The sequence below is a fragment of the Carcharhinus amblyrhynchos genome, chromosome 10 (genome assembly GCF_965287045.1).
Source record: "Carcharhinus amblyrhynchos chromosome 10, sCarAmb.v2.hapA, whole genome shotgun sequence".
Lineage (NCBI taxonomy): Eukaryota > Metazoa > Chordata > Chondrichthyes > Carcharhiniformes > Carcharhinidae > Carcharhinus > Carcharhinus amblyrhynchos.
The window spans coordinates 32,301,175-32,317,555 of NC_137333.1; the positions used below are offsets into that span (position 1 = coordinate 32,301,175).

At 43.0% G+C, this 16,381-nt stretch overlaps 1 protein-coding gene across 4 annotated transcripts in view; it reads right to left on the reverse strand.

Moving 5' to 3' along the window:
• Positions 1-16,381, reverse strand: part of myo16 (myosin XVI) — a 427,405-nt gene that overhangs the window by 273,440 nt on the left and 137,584 nt on the right. For 3 of the 4 annotated variants that reach the window (XM_080196876.1, XM_080196874.1, XM_080196877.1), the window contains one exon: positions 3,029-3,179. In XM_080196876.1, coding sequence (XP_080053002.1) covers positions 3,029-3,124 — 96 coding nt within the window. In that variant the 5' untranslated portion in view covers positions 3,125-3,179. Of the gene's footprint in view, positions 1-3,028; positions 3,180-10,582; positions 10,649-16,381 lie in introns of those variants that run through there. The other variant, XM_080196875.1, reaches the window with a different exon arrangement.

Here is a 16,381-nt window from a genome sequence, read left to right on the forward strand (position 1 = left end):
ACTGTGCATTACAAGACATATTTTTAATCTGTGCCAAAGTTGCAAAGTAATGGTAAATTCTTCATGCCACAATGTACTCATCAATTGTCCCACTGTTTATCTGGGTTCTTATTCCAGATTTGTAGCTTTCTACAGCATCTAATGGTTTAGGCTTGAAATGTTCCTGGTGATTGTTTAGAATGGCACAATTAGAACAGGATGGTTTGTTAATACAGATTAAATCTCTATTAGAAAAATTGCTTCCTTGTATTCAGAAATTATGCCTTATTCTGAATGTGGACCTCTTCATTTTCGCTCTTGAATTCTGAGGTATTACTAGTTCTATGAAATTTGTCTATTCTTTCAGAATTTGAACTTAAGCTCTTTCAGATGCTCTTAGCTTTCTGGTGTATCCCATGGATGCACCCACAATTGTCTCATTTCAACTGTGACAATAACCGAGTAAGCCTTTGCTGTGGGTCTCTATAACAGTGATAATGGACAGCATTCTCTCGCTCCCTTGATCCTTCCCCCACCCCACAGCATGTTTCTCAGCAGTAGAAGGCAGACCGCCATTGATCTTCTGCTTCTACCAGGTTTTTCATTGAATCCATCCCCCATTGCTGGGAATCCCTCAGCAGGGAAGATCCGTCGGCAGGACCATATTCAAATCTATGAAAACCATCATTGAAAAATACTTATGGACATACTGAACTTTTAATAAGATATAGAATAGAACAATAGATAAGCAAGAATTGGCTGAGATTGCAAAGAAACCACATGCTGGAATTCATAGAACATAGAACATTACAGCGCAGTACAGGCCCTTCGGCCCTCGATGTTGCGCTGACCAGTGGAACCATCTAATGACCCTCTAACCTAAACTATTCCAATATTATCCATATGTCTATGGAATGACCATTCAAATGCCCTTAAAGTTGGCGAGTCCACAACTGCTGTAGGCAGGGCATTCCATGCCCTTACTACCCTGTGAGTAAAAAGCCTACCTCTGACATCCATCCTATAATTATCACCCCTCAATTTAAAGCTATGTCCCCTTGTGAACCACCAAATGAACAGGTATATGAACAGAACAAATGGGCAGGAATTTCTATGTGGATCATATTCAGTCCTGAGAGAGACAGAGAGACAATGCGATGACACACTCTTTCTTTTCCCCAGACAGAAACACTCAAAGGAAGAGATGCAATGAAAAAACTGATCTGTAATCTCTGCAAGAGATAATGAAGGCTGGTTACCATCTCAGCAGAGACCATTCCCTGTGAGCTATATCCCAGCTACATTTTAAGTTTTTCCCATTCTAGGAATACACGTGAGTAGATGTTAAAAAAACAACTGCAAACTTGGTATCTGTGTACAAATGTGGTGTTCTAGGTCCACTCTGTTAGTTAATGCTGTGAAGCCACAGCTGAATAACATTCCATTAGGCATCCCTGCTCTTGTAGTTAAAAAATCTCTCTCTCTGATTGTTGAAAATAAGTCAGCAAAAGGTCAGTTGGGTAGGAAACAGGACAAATCTTTTCAGCTAAGCTGCAGAACCAAGAATCTCCAAACCAACTATCAAAGTCAACATTACCAGAATCACCCAACTTAATAGCCACAAGGTTTGAACTTCTCCGCCTCACATACAAACCAAAGGCAGGTATCTTTTGTAACTTGATTTTTGGACTCAGTTGTAATTTCTGATCATTATTTATATATATTGCATTTTATTATTTTCTTCTCACATATTAGTAACTAATAAACTCACGCCTTACCACAGGAAAGCATAGTTAAATTGGCTCCTTTTAAAACATAAATATACTTGAACTGCAGAAAGATACCAAAAAGGAAAGGAATCCTTTTTAAATTAACCTTACTTGACCAACTATGGGGGTTGATTAAGAGGAGCCTGTTCATCTTGCCTCACATACATTCACTTTCAATTTATTTTGTGCCTTTTCAACAGTTTCCATGAAACATATTTTTAAGAATATTAGTATTCAATGAAAACAGTTTCCAGTTTTAATTATAGGTTGCCATAGAGTTGGTAAGATTAAAGATCTAGTCACTGAGCAGGGATGAGGTAGGTTTATGAGATAAGAAGGCAAGATTTGGGGTTGAGGGGATCGGGTTGGGTTGCCCATGGTTGGGGAGTGGGATTAGTTGGTAAGCGGTGGATTGGGTGGTCAGGGACTGGACAGAGATGGGGTGATAACTTTGGGGGGCGGGGGTCAATGGGGTGGATTGGGATGTGGGCAGAGTAGGTGGATGTTGGGAGTAAGGTCAGGGTCATAGGCAGCACAGTTGGGAGGTTTGAGGGGGGGTGGGGAGGTAGTTGGGGGATGGGGATGTGGTCGAAGGGGCAGTCAAGGGATTCCATAGGCAGAGAGGATTGGTCAAGGAGGTGCTTTAGCAGAATGGGAGGCCTGCTGGGGGGTGGGAGATAGTGGAGGGAGTCCCGTAGCCCATGGGTGAATCAGGGAGTGGGAGGGACAGAGTTCCGTGAGGGGAGTTCCTTCTATGGGCATGGGTGCTATAGTTACCCAGAAGCAGTTCTAGAAGTAATTCTAAATTTTTCTAACGTTTTCTGGGTAACGTGTGTGTGTGGGTGGGGGGGGGGGGGGGGGAGGGAGGGGAGGTGGGGGGCAAGCCCATATCGTTAGTTATTATTCAGAGAAACAAGATAAATCAAAAATGCACTTGGATCCTTGTGAACCACCAAATGAACAGATATACGTTGTCATTGGATAGAACTGCATTAAATGGAGGGTGTTTTTCTCAGAAATAGCTCAGCTCAGATTACCAAATATAACTTTGCATTACACAACAGACACACATACTCTAGGATGCAATAAATAATAACAGCTGGTAAAGGATTTCTGAAGTACTGTGTTAATTATGTTTGAGTTAACGATTTAAGGAAATACACCTTGTGGAAAGATGTCTTTTAAGATATCTTGAATACATATCAATGAAAAAAAACATTAGTAATTTGCATAGTTGTTAAACATGATAAACATTGTAGCTGTTAAACATTTGTAGATACCTGCTCAAGTTTGGATGTGTCATTCACTGTTAGGTTGTCACACTGACTGTCTTGCGAGTTTTGTTTGCACAATTTCCCAGCGGCGTCTCTAAACATTGTATCTTTTTCCAACAGGCTATCTTGTTTGGCAATGGGAAGGGCGAGAGGGTTCCTGAGGGATTAAGAAACATACACAAGTTAGACCACTTCCTCCAACAAAGATTAGCAATTTGGGGAAAATTCAAATTCAAATCAAGGGAACTCTTCTGATTCAGGCACTATCAATCGCACTTAAGGTTGCTCTTTGTATCTTGACAGGATAATGGGTCACAAGGCTTTAATGTCACTTTGCTGTTGTATTCTATTTTATGCCAGATGAAAATTAAAATAATACGAAGAGAATATTGATGACCTTCTGACTCATCAGACTGCATGGAGCAAAGACATGATAGTACTGTTAAGAAACTGAATTTAACCAACACATTTTGTGTTGGTGGTGGGAGCAGGTGGAAAAAAATGAATATTAATGATGTGTTGCAGACAATTGTGTGTGAATTATGGATGCTATTGGCTGTTTTCCTACTGTACTCAGCAGGGATATTGATCGAATAACAGATGGTTATAGAACTAATCCCATCATTACAAAGACTCTTCAGTCAGGTATAATGAATTTATCGACCGCCACATCCTGTCAATATAGCAGTTTCTCCTTGGCCAAGGTCCATATTGCATCCCAAGTAATGGGGCCAAGTTTAATTCATTTCTAAGTAGCTGCTACATTCTCTCTTGGGCATGTTCCAGAAGTTGCAGCACATTTGAAGAGCAAAGATTGAAGTTCAAACTCGGACACCTCACTGGAATTATTTAATAGCTGAAGGTTAAATCTCAAAACTCAGACTGGTGATTGAAAAGGTCAGTTATTTTGTATAAATCATGAAAACATTTAGACAAGAACACGACATATTGATTTAACATAAGAACATAAGAGCATAAGAAATAGGAGCAGGAGTAGGCCATCTAGCCCTTCGAGCCGGCCCCGCCATTCAATAAGATCATGGCTGATCAGTCGTGGCTCAGTTCCACATTCCCGCCCTCTCCCCATAACCCTTAATCCCCTCTCTTATCAAAAACTCATCAACCCGTGTCTTAAAAATATTTAGTGAGGCAGCCTCCACCACCTCAACGGGCAGAGAATTCCAGAGATTCACCACCCTTTGAGTGAAGAAGTTCCTCCTCAACTCCGTTCTAAACCGCCCCCCCTTTATCTTGAGGCTGTGCCCCCTAGTCCTACTGTCCTTTCTGAGCGGGAAGAGTCTCTCCACCCCTATCCTATCCATCCCATTCATCATCTTATATGTCTCAATGAGATCTCCCCTCATTCTTCTAAACTCTAACGAGTACAAGCCTAGTTTATTCAGCCTCTCCTCATAGCTCAACCCCCTCAACTCCAGTATCAGCCTAGTAAACCTCCTCTGCACTCCCTCCAAGGCCAAAATATCCTTGCGTAAGTACGGCGACCAAAACTGCACACAGTACTCCAGTTGCGGCCTCACCAATGCCCTATACAGCCGCAGCAAGACCTCCCTACTTTTATATTCAATCCCCCTCGCTATGAAGGCCAGCATCTCATTCGCCTTCCTGACCACCTGCTGCACCTGCAGGCAGGGTTTTTGCAACTCATGCACAAGGACCCCGAGATCCCTCTGCACCGTCGCCTGCTGCAGTTTTTCGCCACGTAAGTAATAGTCTTTCCTTCCATTATTCCTACCAAAGTGGACCACCTCGCACTTGCCAACATTAAATTCCATTTGCCATTTCCTGGCCCATTCGCCCAGCCTATCTAGATCCTCCTGCAGACTCTCCACACCCTCCGCGCAATTTGCCGTTCCACCAATCTTGGTGTCATCAGCAAATTTCGACACCATACACTCGGTTCCCTCCTCCAGATCATCTATATAAATGGTAAATAGCTGAGGCCCCAGCACCGACCCCTGGGGCACTCCACTAGTCACCAACCGCCAATCCGAATAGCACCCATTAACCCCCACTCTCTGCCTCCTATTTGACAACCAATCCTCTATCCACGCTAACACCCTACCCCCAACTCCATGCCCCCTTACCTTCTGCAATAACCTCTTGTGAGGTACTTTGTCAAACGCCTTCTGAAAATCAAGAAAGACCACATCCACTGGCTCTCCTCTATCCACCGCCCTAGACACATCCTCATAGAACTCCAATAAATTTGTCAGACACGACTTCCCTTTAACGAAACCGTGCTGCGTCTGCTCTATCAAGCAATTCCCCTCAAGATGCCTCGCTATTTCCTCCTTGATGACGGATTCTAACATTTTACCTACAACAGACGTTAAACTAACTGGCCTATAATTCCCTGCCTTTTGGCTGGCACCCTTCTTAAACAACAGCGTAACATTAGCCGCTTTCCAATCTTCCGGCACTTCCCCGAAATCCAGCGACGTTTGGAAAATAACCAGCAAGGCATCCACTATCACCTCCGCCATTTCTTTCAGAAACCTCGGATGCATTCCATCCGGTCCTGGGGACTTGTCCACAATCAGTCCCACCAGTCTATCGAGCACCGCCTCTCTAGTAACAATAATATCATTGAGACCCTCCAGTCCTACCACCTTTCCATCGCTAACACCCGGCAAATTATTCACGTCTTCCTCCATGAAGACCGAAACAAAAAAGTTATTCAAGACCTCAGCCATTTCCCCATCCCCTACCACTAAGTCCCCCCTTTCATCCTCTAAGGGTCCAACGTTCACCCTAGCCAGCCTCTTCCTTTTTATATATTTATAAAACATTAGCATTAATGCATTATTTGAAATGTTATCCTCTTAAACTTTGATGTGACACAAAATCTGACAATTATATCAGTTTCATCCAATTTATTTTACTTCATTTTAGACTTTTAAGAAATGGCTTATCTAACTAAGTACCGTTTAAATACTATCACAGGTAGATCCACTATTTGTACCATTCACAGACAGAAAACAATTTTCTTCCTTGAGTACTATAAGATTAATACTGAGGATGTTTTGTTGGATGGGATGATAGAATAACCTCCTGGTAGTTTAAAGATTCTATGGTATTATTATATTCTAGTGTCCTGAACCAATATTGCCAAAATTTATCATACTAATTGATCATTCATCTCATTACTTCACATGACCTGTTGCCAATTCCCTGACATGATTGCTAAAGTAACTACTATTGGTTTTCAAATCAATGCATGGCATATGAAATGCTTTACAACATTTCTATGTGATAACATGGAAGATAGCTGCACGCTGGGGCATCACCACATTGGCATCCCAATCTTCCAATGAACTGGGAAACCTCCCTTCTACATGGTCATGCCCCAGACCACCCGAAGACTTCAATGGCCTCTGACCACCGCCCCCCCACCCCCAGCAAGGCCATCACATGTAGTCTCCTCTGAAGGTCACCAGTGATTCTCACAGGCTTGAGGTCTGACCAGTAAGGAAATAAGTGCAATTGAGGCCAGAGATGCCATGTCAACTGTGTTAATAGAACATAGAACATAGAACATTACAGCGCAGAACAGGCCCTTCGGCCCACAATGTTGCGCCGACCAGTCTTATTTTAAAAAAAACATTGACCCACTAATCTAAACCAATCCCTTTTCGTCCATAAACCTATCCACCAATCTCTTAAACGCCCCCAAACTAGGTGCATTTACAACTGCAGCAGGCAGGGCATTCCAGTCCCTCACCACCCTCTGGGTAAAGAACCTGCCCCTGACATCCGTCCTATAACTACCCCCCCTTAATTTAAAGCCATGCCCCCTCGTGCTAGCTTTCTCCATCCGAGGAAACAGGCTATCACCATCCACCCTATCTAAACCTCTAATCATCTTATATGTTTCGAGAAGATCCCCTCTTAGCCGCCTTCTTTCCAGTGAAAACAACCCCAAATCCCTCAGTCTCTCCTCATAGGACCTCCCCTGCATACCAGGCAACATCCTGGTAAACCTCCTCTGCACCCTCTCCAAAGCCTCCACATCCTTCCTGTAATGTGGGGACCAGAACTGCACACAATACTCCAAGTGCGGCCGCACCAGAGTTGTGTACAGTTGCAACATGACGCTGCGACTCCTAAATTCAATCCCCCTACCAATAAACGCCAAGACACCGTACGCCTTCTTAACAACCTTATCTACTTGATTCCCAACTTTCAGGGATCTATGTACACATACACCTAGATCCCTCTGCTCCTCCACTCTATTCAAAGTCCTCCCGTTAGCCCTATACTCAACACATCTGTTATTCCTACTGAAATGGATTACCTCACACTTCTCCGCATTAAACTCCATCCGCCACCTCGCGGCCCAGCTCTGCAACCTGTCCAAGTCACCCTGCAAACTTCAACACCCTTCCTCACAATCTACCACACCTCCGACTTTGGTGTCATCAGCAAACTTACTAATCCACCCAACTATACCCTCATCCAGATCATTAATAAAGATTACAAACAGCAGTGGCCCCAAAACAGATCCCTGAGGCACACCACTCGTAACCGAACTCCATGATGAATAATTACCATCAACCACCACCCTCTGTCTCCTATCCGCTAACCAATTCCTGATCCAAGTACCTAAATTACCACCAATCCCATACATCTGCATTTTCTGCAGAAGCATACCATGGTGAACCTTATCAAACGCCTTACTAAAATCCATATATACCACGTCTACTGCCTTACCCCTATCCACCTCTTTGGTCACCTTCTCAAAGAACTCAATAAGGTTAGTAAGGCACGACCTTCCCGCTACAAAACCATGCTGACTATCTCTAATCAATTCATTACTCTCCAAATAACTATAAATCCTATCCCTAATAATTCTTTCTAAAACCTTGCCCACTACAGAAGTAAGACTCACTGGTCTATAATTCCCAGGGAAGTCTCTGTTCCCCTTCTTAAACAATGGGACAACATTCGCTGTCCTCCAATCTTCCGGTACTATACCAGAGACCAACGACGACCTGAAGATCAGAGCCAGTGGCTCTGCAATCACCTCTCTTGCCTCCCATAGAATCCTAGGGTAAATCCCGTCTGGACCAGGGGACTTATCTATTTTCAACCCTTCTAGAATATCCAACACATCCTCTGTATCAACTGCAATACTTTCTATTTTACACCCCTTCACCCCAGTGACCTCCTCAGCTACATTCATATCGTCCTGCGTGAACACCGAAGAGAAATAATGGTTCAATGCCTCTCCAATCTCTTCCGGTTCCACACACAACTTCCCCCTACTGTCTGTAACTGGCCCTAATCTTGCCATATGACATATGCAAATTGGTTTTGCTTCCTTTTTGGGTGCAAAATTTCCTGGGCGGTTCCCAAGAATTCAGTGCATTGGGACTTTCATGGAGTCCCAAAGTGCATCTTGGGAAGTATGTCCATTCTGATGATTAGAGACTGGAATATTTAGGCAGATGTTTTAATTGTACTGCCCAGGAAGTTTCCCTCCTCCCTGAGACTTTCCAGAAGAGTGACTGATTCAGAGTTATAGTTGGAGATTTGAAACAGTTCTGATTTATTAACTGAGCTGTTACCCAGGAAATGTGAGACAGAAAAGTCCATGTCTAACTCCTCGGTAACTTTACAACTGACCCTCCTGAATCCCCTCACTACCCTGCACCAACTCAATCTGACTAGCTCCCACAAACCCTGGATTCCTCAGACTAACATCCAACCCAACCTGACTGGCCCCCACCACCCCCACCACCAGGAGACTTACAACTCTCCCGACCATGCAACTACATGCCCCGCCCCTCCCCTCCCCCACCCTCCCCAGACATGACCTGACAACCGCTCCTGACCTGACCCAGTTAGCCCCCAATACACATAGCCGCTCCTCAGCTACCTACCCAACACATCCATCTGCTACCCTACCACCGTATCACCTCACCTAGCTGCCACTCTACCACTTAATTCACCTGCAAACCTACCAAACTGCCACCCTACCCCTTACCATTTTTCTTGTTCTCCCACCATGCTGCCCACTTACCTCACCCACCTCCACTTATTCATCTATTTATCCATTCACTAACCTTCATAGATTTAAAATTGCCTTACAGCAGCTAGCACTGCAAAAAAGGGGGCATGGCTTTGATACAGATTCTTCCATTGTTCTGAGAGGATTCCTGAGCTGAACTTGTTCTTTTGCATCATGAATTGGCAGACAGCCTTTTCAGTCTATCCAAGTAAGTGGTAGTTTTCTATCTGATTAGCATTGGATGTAGGGATTCCAACTTTGATTGGAAGTTTTGTACGTTCCATCCGCTAGCCAGACTGAGGTTGCTGGATTGCAGGGTGTATGCGCCTGTCCGGCTGTCTTTAAAATATGGCACCCAAATCTTCAACCCCATGAGATAACGATGTTGTTGTCAACCTTGCCCATTCTCATGGCACAATCGGCTGGGCCCTGTGACTATGTATATTAAATAGACTAATGCATGATTACAAATGTCCATCTCTGATTGGAAGTCCCATGCAATTCTAGTCCCACCATCAGAACACTCAGAGCAGCTACAATGATCTACCAGGGTGTATCTTCCTCCTCATCCTGATTTTTTTCTATGTCTTCAGCTCCTGGCATCAGACAGAAAGTTCTTTCTGAAAGTTCTTTCTGAATGGATGAAAGGTCTCTGAAAACATGAATCTACAACTGGAGGTTTTGAGAAAAGATGACGGCAAAGGAAAAGATACATACTTATACCATCATAACAGATTGCAAGATGAGTGTGGAGTGCAGTTTGACAAGGCACATTAGGCAAGGACACAGGAAAATATCCCTATTCAGAATGGTTCCACAAAAGCCACTGCTTCAGTGACAGGTTTTTTCAGTTAATCACAGCATAGTCTCCAGCTACTACAAGCCAATTTCTACTGCAATAAAGAGGAAAGTATGACAATGACCATGTTGCAATGTGTTTGGGTGATACACCTGCTATTGCGGAATAGCTGGCAGCATGTGTAACATATGGGATATGAGTGTGTGGTTTGCAGCTGTGCTAATTGTGAGAGGATGAGATGGAGGAAAGTAATATGTGGATTGAATAACAGTTGATATAAATTGTTGATAGACATGTGAAGGAGCTGTGGTGAATGGCACAGCTTGAAAGGCTAGTGGTTTAGTTGGTTGCAAATGGCATACAAGGGTGCATTCACTGACCTTGACCAGACATATGAGATCAGAAAACTTATTGTGCAACTACACTCAGGTTTGCAACACCAGACAGTTGGCCTTGACCGGCACAGTCATTTGTTCCCTCTGCCTTCTGAGTGTTTGTCTGAAAAGCCTTCTGGTCTCTGAGGAAAGTGAATCTCTCTCCTCTGACCCACTTACTGCACCTGCAACACCAGCATGGCATCTAAAAATATGGGAGCAGGCTCTCTTGTTTGTTATATCATTTTATGATATTCCTAAAAATCTTCAGTTGTGGTGCTAGCAGTTGCAACCTTCGTTGCAGCAAGAATACAAACTTAAGAAGTACATTCTTGCTTTAAGACATGTAAGCTCACCTTAGGTGGTCCTAGCCTTTCACGATCTTGAGCCCACTGCTGGGATGTGCAACTGCTCAGCAGTTCATTGAACACTGGGCTGCGTGAATGATGGAAATGTGCAGTTAGCAGGGAGTTTCCTTGCTGCTTACATCACTTTGATCAGAAGAGGTAATCACACAGCATGATCACCACATTCAATTTCAGGGGCAATCTAATTTAGCTCACTACAATTTATACTTCAATTGAGTCAATATTCTATTACATTAACAAAGGCCACTAATTCTACAGTGAACTAATTTATCCTGAAGCACTAATACTTCAAAACTTCCAACACTCCACAAAATAGTTTCAATTAGAGGCAAATGTGGAGAAAGGATTGAGCTACATGATGAAAATTGGATATGTCAGAAAGAGACAACCTTGTTAGGTCTAATTAACATTTTTTTCCTTCAGTGACAGCCAAAAAATACAATCTTTCATGGAAAATGTGTCATCATTGGCCTTTGAGGGCAGTGTTCTCTTCAAAGGCTACCAATTAGACAACATTCAAAGTAGCAGGGAAAGTAGTAACTACTAAATCTCTAGGAAGATGTAAAAGTACTTCGACAAATTCTTAAATTGATCATATTTTTCACAGCTTAAAATAGAGGAGTTAAATGATATTTGAAGAATAATTACAACTCTGAATAACAGCAGTTGGAGAATAAACAGGACTATTCAATTGAATGCATCAGGAGGCTTTCTAAAACAGTTTGAAGTGCACAACTGCTGGAGCATGACGTAGGTGGTAGTTGCATAATGAGACACTCAACTTTTGTTAATAGCCTATCTTGAATCAGTTTTCTCACTACACTATCATACCATAGCTATGTAATTTTCAACTCAACCTTACAATCATTTACTCATAAACACTGAGTTTGAGAGTTAGAACCCTTCTATTATTTCAGCATAGTCATGGCTTATAATTTGCTGCAATATTATTCTTTTCTGCGATGAAGTAACTGTAAGCATGAATTGAATCTCACACAATGACACACTAAACATAGAGTAGAAAACTTAAAATAGCAAAAGCTGCAAATATGAAAAGTAAAGCAGAAGTCTTCTCTGGAACGGAGAAGAAAATCTGCAGTGGAAATCCATGATCTTTCCCTTTTGAAGCAAAGAAATTCCATAGCCTCTTTGCCCAATCTTTGTCAGGTGCCATTCAATATGTAAACTATCATTCCTTTATTTCAATAAAATCTCATCTCACACTTAATGACCTCCTCTTAACTCACATTCCTGCATGGACCATATGCTCCACTAATCCAAGGTTTTTCCTCACTCCTTCCATTTCATTACTCCTGGCTTGCATTCAGCCTTCTGGAAACCTATCCATTTTCTCTGCTTACTAGCTCCTTTCTTGCTTCATTGTGCCTTCATGCCCTAACCTTCTGTGTCCACTCTGTCATCTTTACCCTTAATGTACTGCAGCCAGACATTTTTCAGTGTACAAAGGCCGCAAATATAAAAATGGAATGAAATTTCTGAGGTAATAGTTGCAAGCCGTCATGTTAGAAAGAAAAACCTATTTAAATAGTAACATTTAAATTTGATAGGGTGGGTGTGCAGAACCTGTTTGCATTTGTGGGTTCATGCAGAACAAGGGAACATAAACAGATTACGAGGGATTAAGAAATCAGAGAAAGTGGCAGGATTGTGGATCATGCAATTTAGTGTTTCTGTCTGATCATTTGTGGGACCTGTTCTTTGCTGGCTGGCCAGCATTTGTTGTCTATTCCTGGTAGCTTGAGGACAGTTGAGAGTCAACCACATTGCTCTGGCTCTGGAGTCACAGGTAGTCCAGACCAGGTAAGGATGACAGATTTCCTTCCCTAAAGGACATTAGTGAACTAGATGGGTTTTTTTTAACAATCAACAATGTTTTCATGGTCATCAGTAGATTCTTATTTCCAGATTTATTTAATTAATTCAAATTCCATCATCTTGTGGGATTCGAACCCAGGTCCCAACAATATTAGCTAAGTTCCTGGATTAATAGTCTAGCAATAGTACCAATAGGACATTGCCTCTGAAACAAATGAGAAAAACCTCAACTTTTTTTGAAGTTTTAAATATGCAAGTTTCTTTTAGCTCTAATCTGTCACAAAAATAATATGAGACAATATTGATGAAGTCAGAACATCTTTTTACCTTTTTCCTTTGTTCCAAATTGTGCATGAAAGGAATTAGATACAAGTAGCTTTCCATTAACAACAAAAACAGAAAATGCTCAGACCTGACGACATCTACAAGGATAGAACAGAGTTCCATTCTCTCTCCATAGATGCTAACTGACCTGCTGAGGTTCTCCAGCATTTTCTGTTTTTGTTTCAGATTCCAGCATCCATAGTTATTTGCTTTAATCTCAGTTTTCCATTAAATTGCTATTAGCAGTCTTTTCCCCTGGTTTCTATGATTTTGACTCATCTTTCATTCCCTCACCCTGCAGTATAAATATCTGCCACTTTCTATGCCTTTTAGCTTTGACAAAGGGTCATCTGGACTTGAAACGTCAGGTCTCTTCTCTCCTTACAGATGCTGCCAGACCTGCTGAGATTTTACAGTATTTTCTTTTTTACTTTCAGATTCCAGCATCAGCAGTAAAAAATAATGACTCTGGGAAAATTGTATTACCTTTTACCTCCTTTAATCGCAGGAAAGAGTTTTCCTCTATCCCCTTGGAGAAAGGTAGAAATAATTGAAAAGCCAGCAGCATCTAAAATCAATCACATTTTATACTTGCCTTGCAAATCCCCTTGATTTTTATTAAAACAAAATTCAAATTCTCTTATGTTCCTGGGGGAATTAATTAGAATGAAAAAAATGACAAAATGATCAAGGTCACTCGAATTTGCAATACTGTAAAGCTGAATAAAAACAAAAGCTTGAAATACTCAGCAGGACAGGCACTATTTGTAGAGTGAGAAACAGAGTGAGTGACTGGGATTTTATCCTCCGCTAACCCACCACACCCACCTTGTGGACTGATTGGAAAGCTGAGGGTAGAGGTGGGCGGGGGATGGGGATTTTGATGGAGATGTCCTCTGGTGTGGAAGGGAGCAGCCACTGGAAAATCTGGGGAAGTGCATGATGTGGAAAAGGCCTGAGAGAAGTACCAACTCCCTCTCCCCCCGCCCCCACCTCACCAACAGCCCTCAGTTTCCCACCCTAGTAGAGTGACCTGCCAGGCTGATCTCTTGTTCCTGAACTCATTTGGAAACACACCAGTCTCAAAATTGAGGCCCAGTAGGAAGCAGCCATAGGTAGCCTGAACTGTACGTGAGAAGGAGGGACCTTCCTCGGCTTCACGTAAAATTGCAGACAGATTGGACTTCAGCGGGAAGGCCTTCCAGGATATGTTTACCGGTCCCTCTGCCTGCAAACCCATTGGCTGTACAACCCTGTCCTTGAAAATAGTCGCACTAAGGTAAGTATTGGATTTGGTCTGCATCGATAAATCTTTGTTATTAGTAGGTAAAAAATAGCATTCATGCCATCAATTGACTTAAGAGAAAGGAACAATTAATATGCATATAGGAGTAAACATGGGGCTGTATTATTCTTAATCAAAATTACAATGCAATAACTGGATCCAAAAAAATACTTCCTTCTCCTTGTACCTATAGAAAATACATAAAAGATGTTCTTCAAGAAGATTAGATCAATACTCTGAATACATTAAAATTATGAAAGACCTTGGCTACAATCTTTTATTTGCTGCAAGTTTCTCCTTCCCAAGAGGATTTGCACATATCAAAAAGAAACGTAGATACATTGATATTACTGATATCTGTTTCATTCAACTGATTGCAATGACATTTAACTTTTCAATGCTCTTGAAAATCACAAACCCTTCATAAATAGAATTCTAAATGGCTGGTTTTTACTAGGGCAGGAATTCTATGGTTAGTAGCTAAGGCAGATGGCAAACCATATGGACCACCACAGCATGAAACTTGGCAGATTTTAACTCCAAGATATTGGGCCCTATTTTACCATTTTGATTTGTAGTGCTGGGCAAACTTGAAACTGGGAGCATTACAGATCTGACTTTTCGACATCCTCTCAGACACCCCCGTATATATAAGACCCTTGTCAGACCCCACTTGGAGTACTGTGTACAGTTCTGGTTGCCTCCCTACAGGAAGGATGTGGAAGCTATTGAGAGGGTGCAGAGGAGATTTACAAGGATATTGCCTGGATTGGGAGGCATGCCTTATGAAGATAGGCTGAGGGAGCCAAGTCTCTTCTCCCTGGAGAGACGAAAGTTGAGAGGCGACCTGATAGAGGTTTATAAAATATTGAGAGGAATAGATAGGGTGGATTCTCGGAGGCAATTTCCCAGGGCTGAAATGGTCGCGATGAGAGGACACATGTTTAAGGTGCTGGGAAGCAAGTACAGAGGAGCTGTTAGGGGTAAGTTTTTCACTCAGAGGGTGGTGAGTGAGTGGAATCGGCTGCCATCGGTGGTGGTAGAGGCGAACTCGCTGGGATGTTTTAAAAGACTTCTGGATGACTGTATGGGATTTAATGGGATTGGGAGTTACAGATAGTTCTATGGCCTGGTAGGTATGGATGTGATCGGCACAACTTGTGGGCCGAAGGGCCTGTTTGTGCTGTTGTGTTCTATGTTCTATATGCACCCTGCCTGATAAAATATCAGCAATTCCAAACCACACTGTAGAAGCCTGTGGACGAGGCTTAATGTGCCCAAAATCCTGCAACTCCAATTAGCACCTCCAACTGCACATGCACAGAAAAAGAAATGATAGAATGCAGCTCCCCTGCCACATCGCTCCGGGGCCGTATAATATCTCCCCCGACCCCCACAGACATTGCGCCATACCCAGAACATTACTGACCCCCTTACCCCCCTCCTCCTCCATCACCCAGACCGATCGCAGGACCCTCCTCCCTCCACCAATCTCAGGCACAGTGGCAGCAGACCCCCCCCCACACCCCAATTCCCCTCACTGATCACAGGCAGAGTGGCAGCAGACTTCCCCTTCCCCCTCACTGATCACAGGCAGAATGGCAGCAGACTTCCCCTTCCCCCTCACTGATCACAGGCAGAGTGGCAGCAGACTTCCCCTTCCCCCTCACTGATCACAGGCAGAGTGAGAACGAACCCCCTTCCCCCTCATTGATCACAGCGGATTTTCCCTTCCCTCCCTCCCCACTGATCTCAAGCAGAGACCCGTTGGATGCTTGGCACTTATCTCCTCACCAACTGGAGCGCCTGAACAGGACTTCTATAGAACGTGTCTGTTTTTGTACCAAATCTGGATGGGCGAATGCGGTGGTAAAGGGGAAAATGCTGGTAAGGTCGGACGTGCAGCCCATTAAGTCCATTTAAATACGTGCAAATGCACTTAAATGGCCATCGTGCCTGTTTCAGGCATAGTCCTGATCGCGGCCATTTTTGGGTCTTGGGTAAAGGGGGAACTGTTGTGGAAGCGGGCTCGGATCACACTATTTAGTTCACACCTGACTTTACCAACTTTTCACGCCCAAACGTGGGCGTAACTTGATGGTAAAATCAAGCCCATTATCTGCAATAAAAGCACATCAGCCTCTTGACTGAACCTGTCAGATAATGGAGGATAATGTCAGACAGCAGGATCCAAAGGAGCAATCCTTGAGACTTCGGAAACTGGTGGGAAGGGACTTAGTGAGGTCGAGATACAGGGAAGAAAAGCTTGGGCAAGGAAACTTTCTTGACTCTTCTGGACGTACAAGACAACCAGAAAAACAAAGCGAAAACACTTTCTTGGA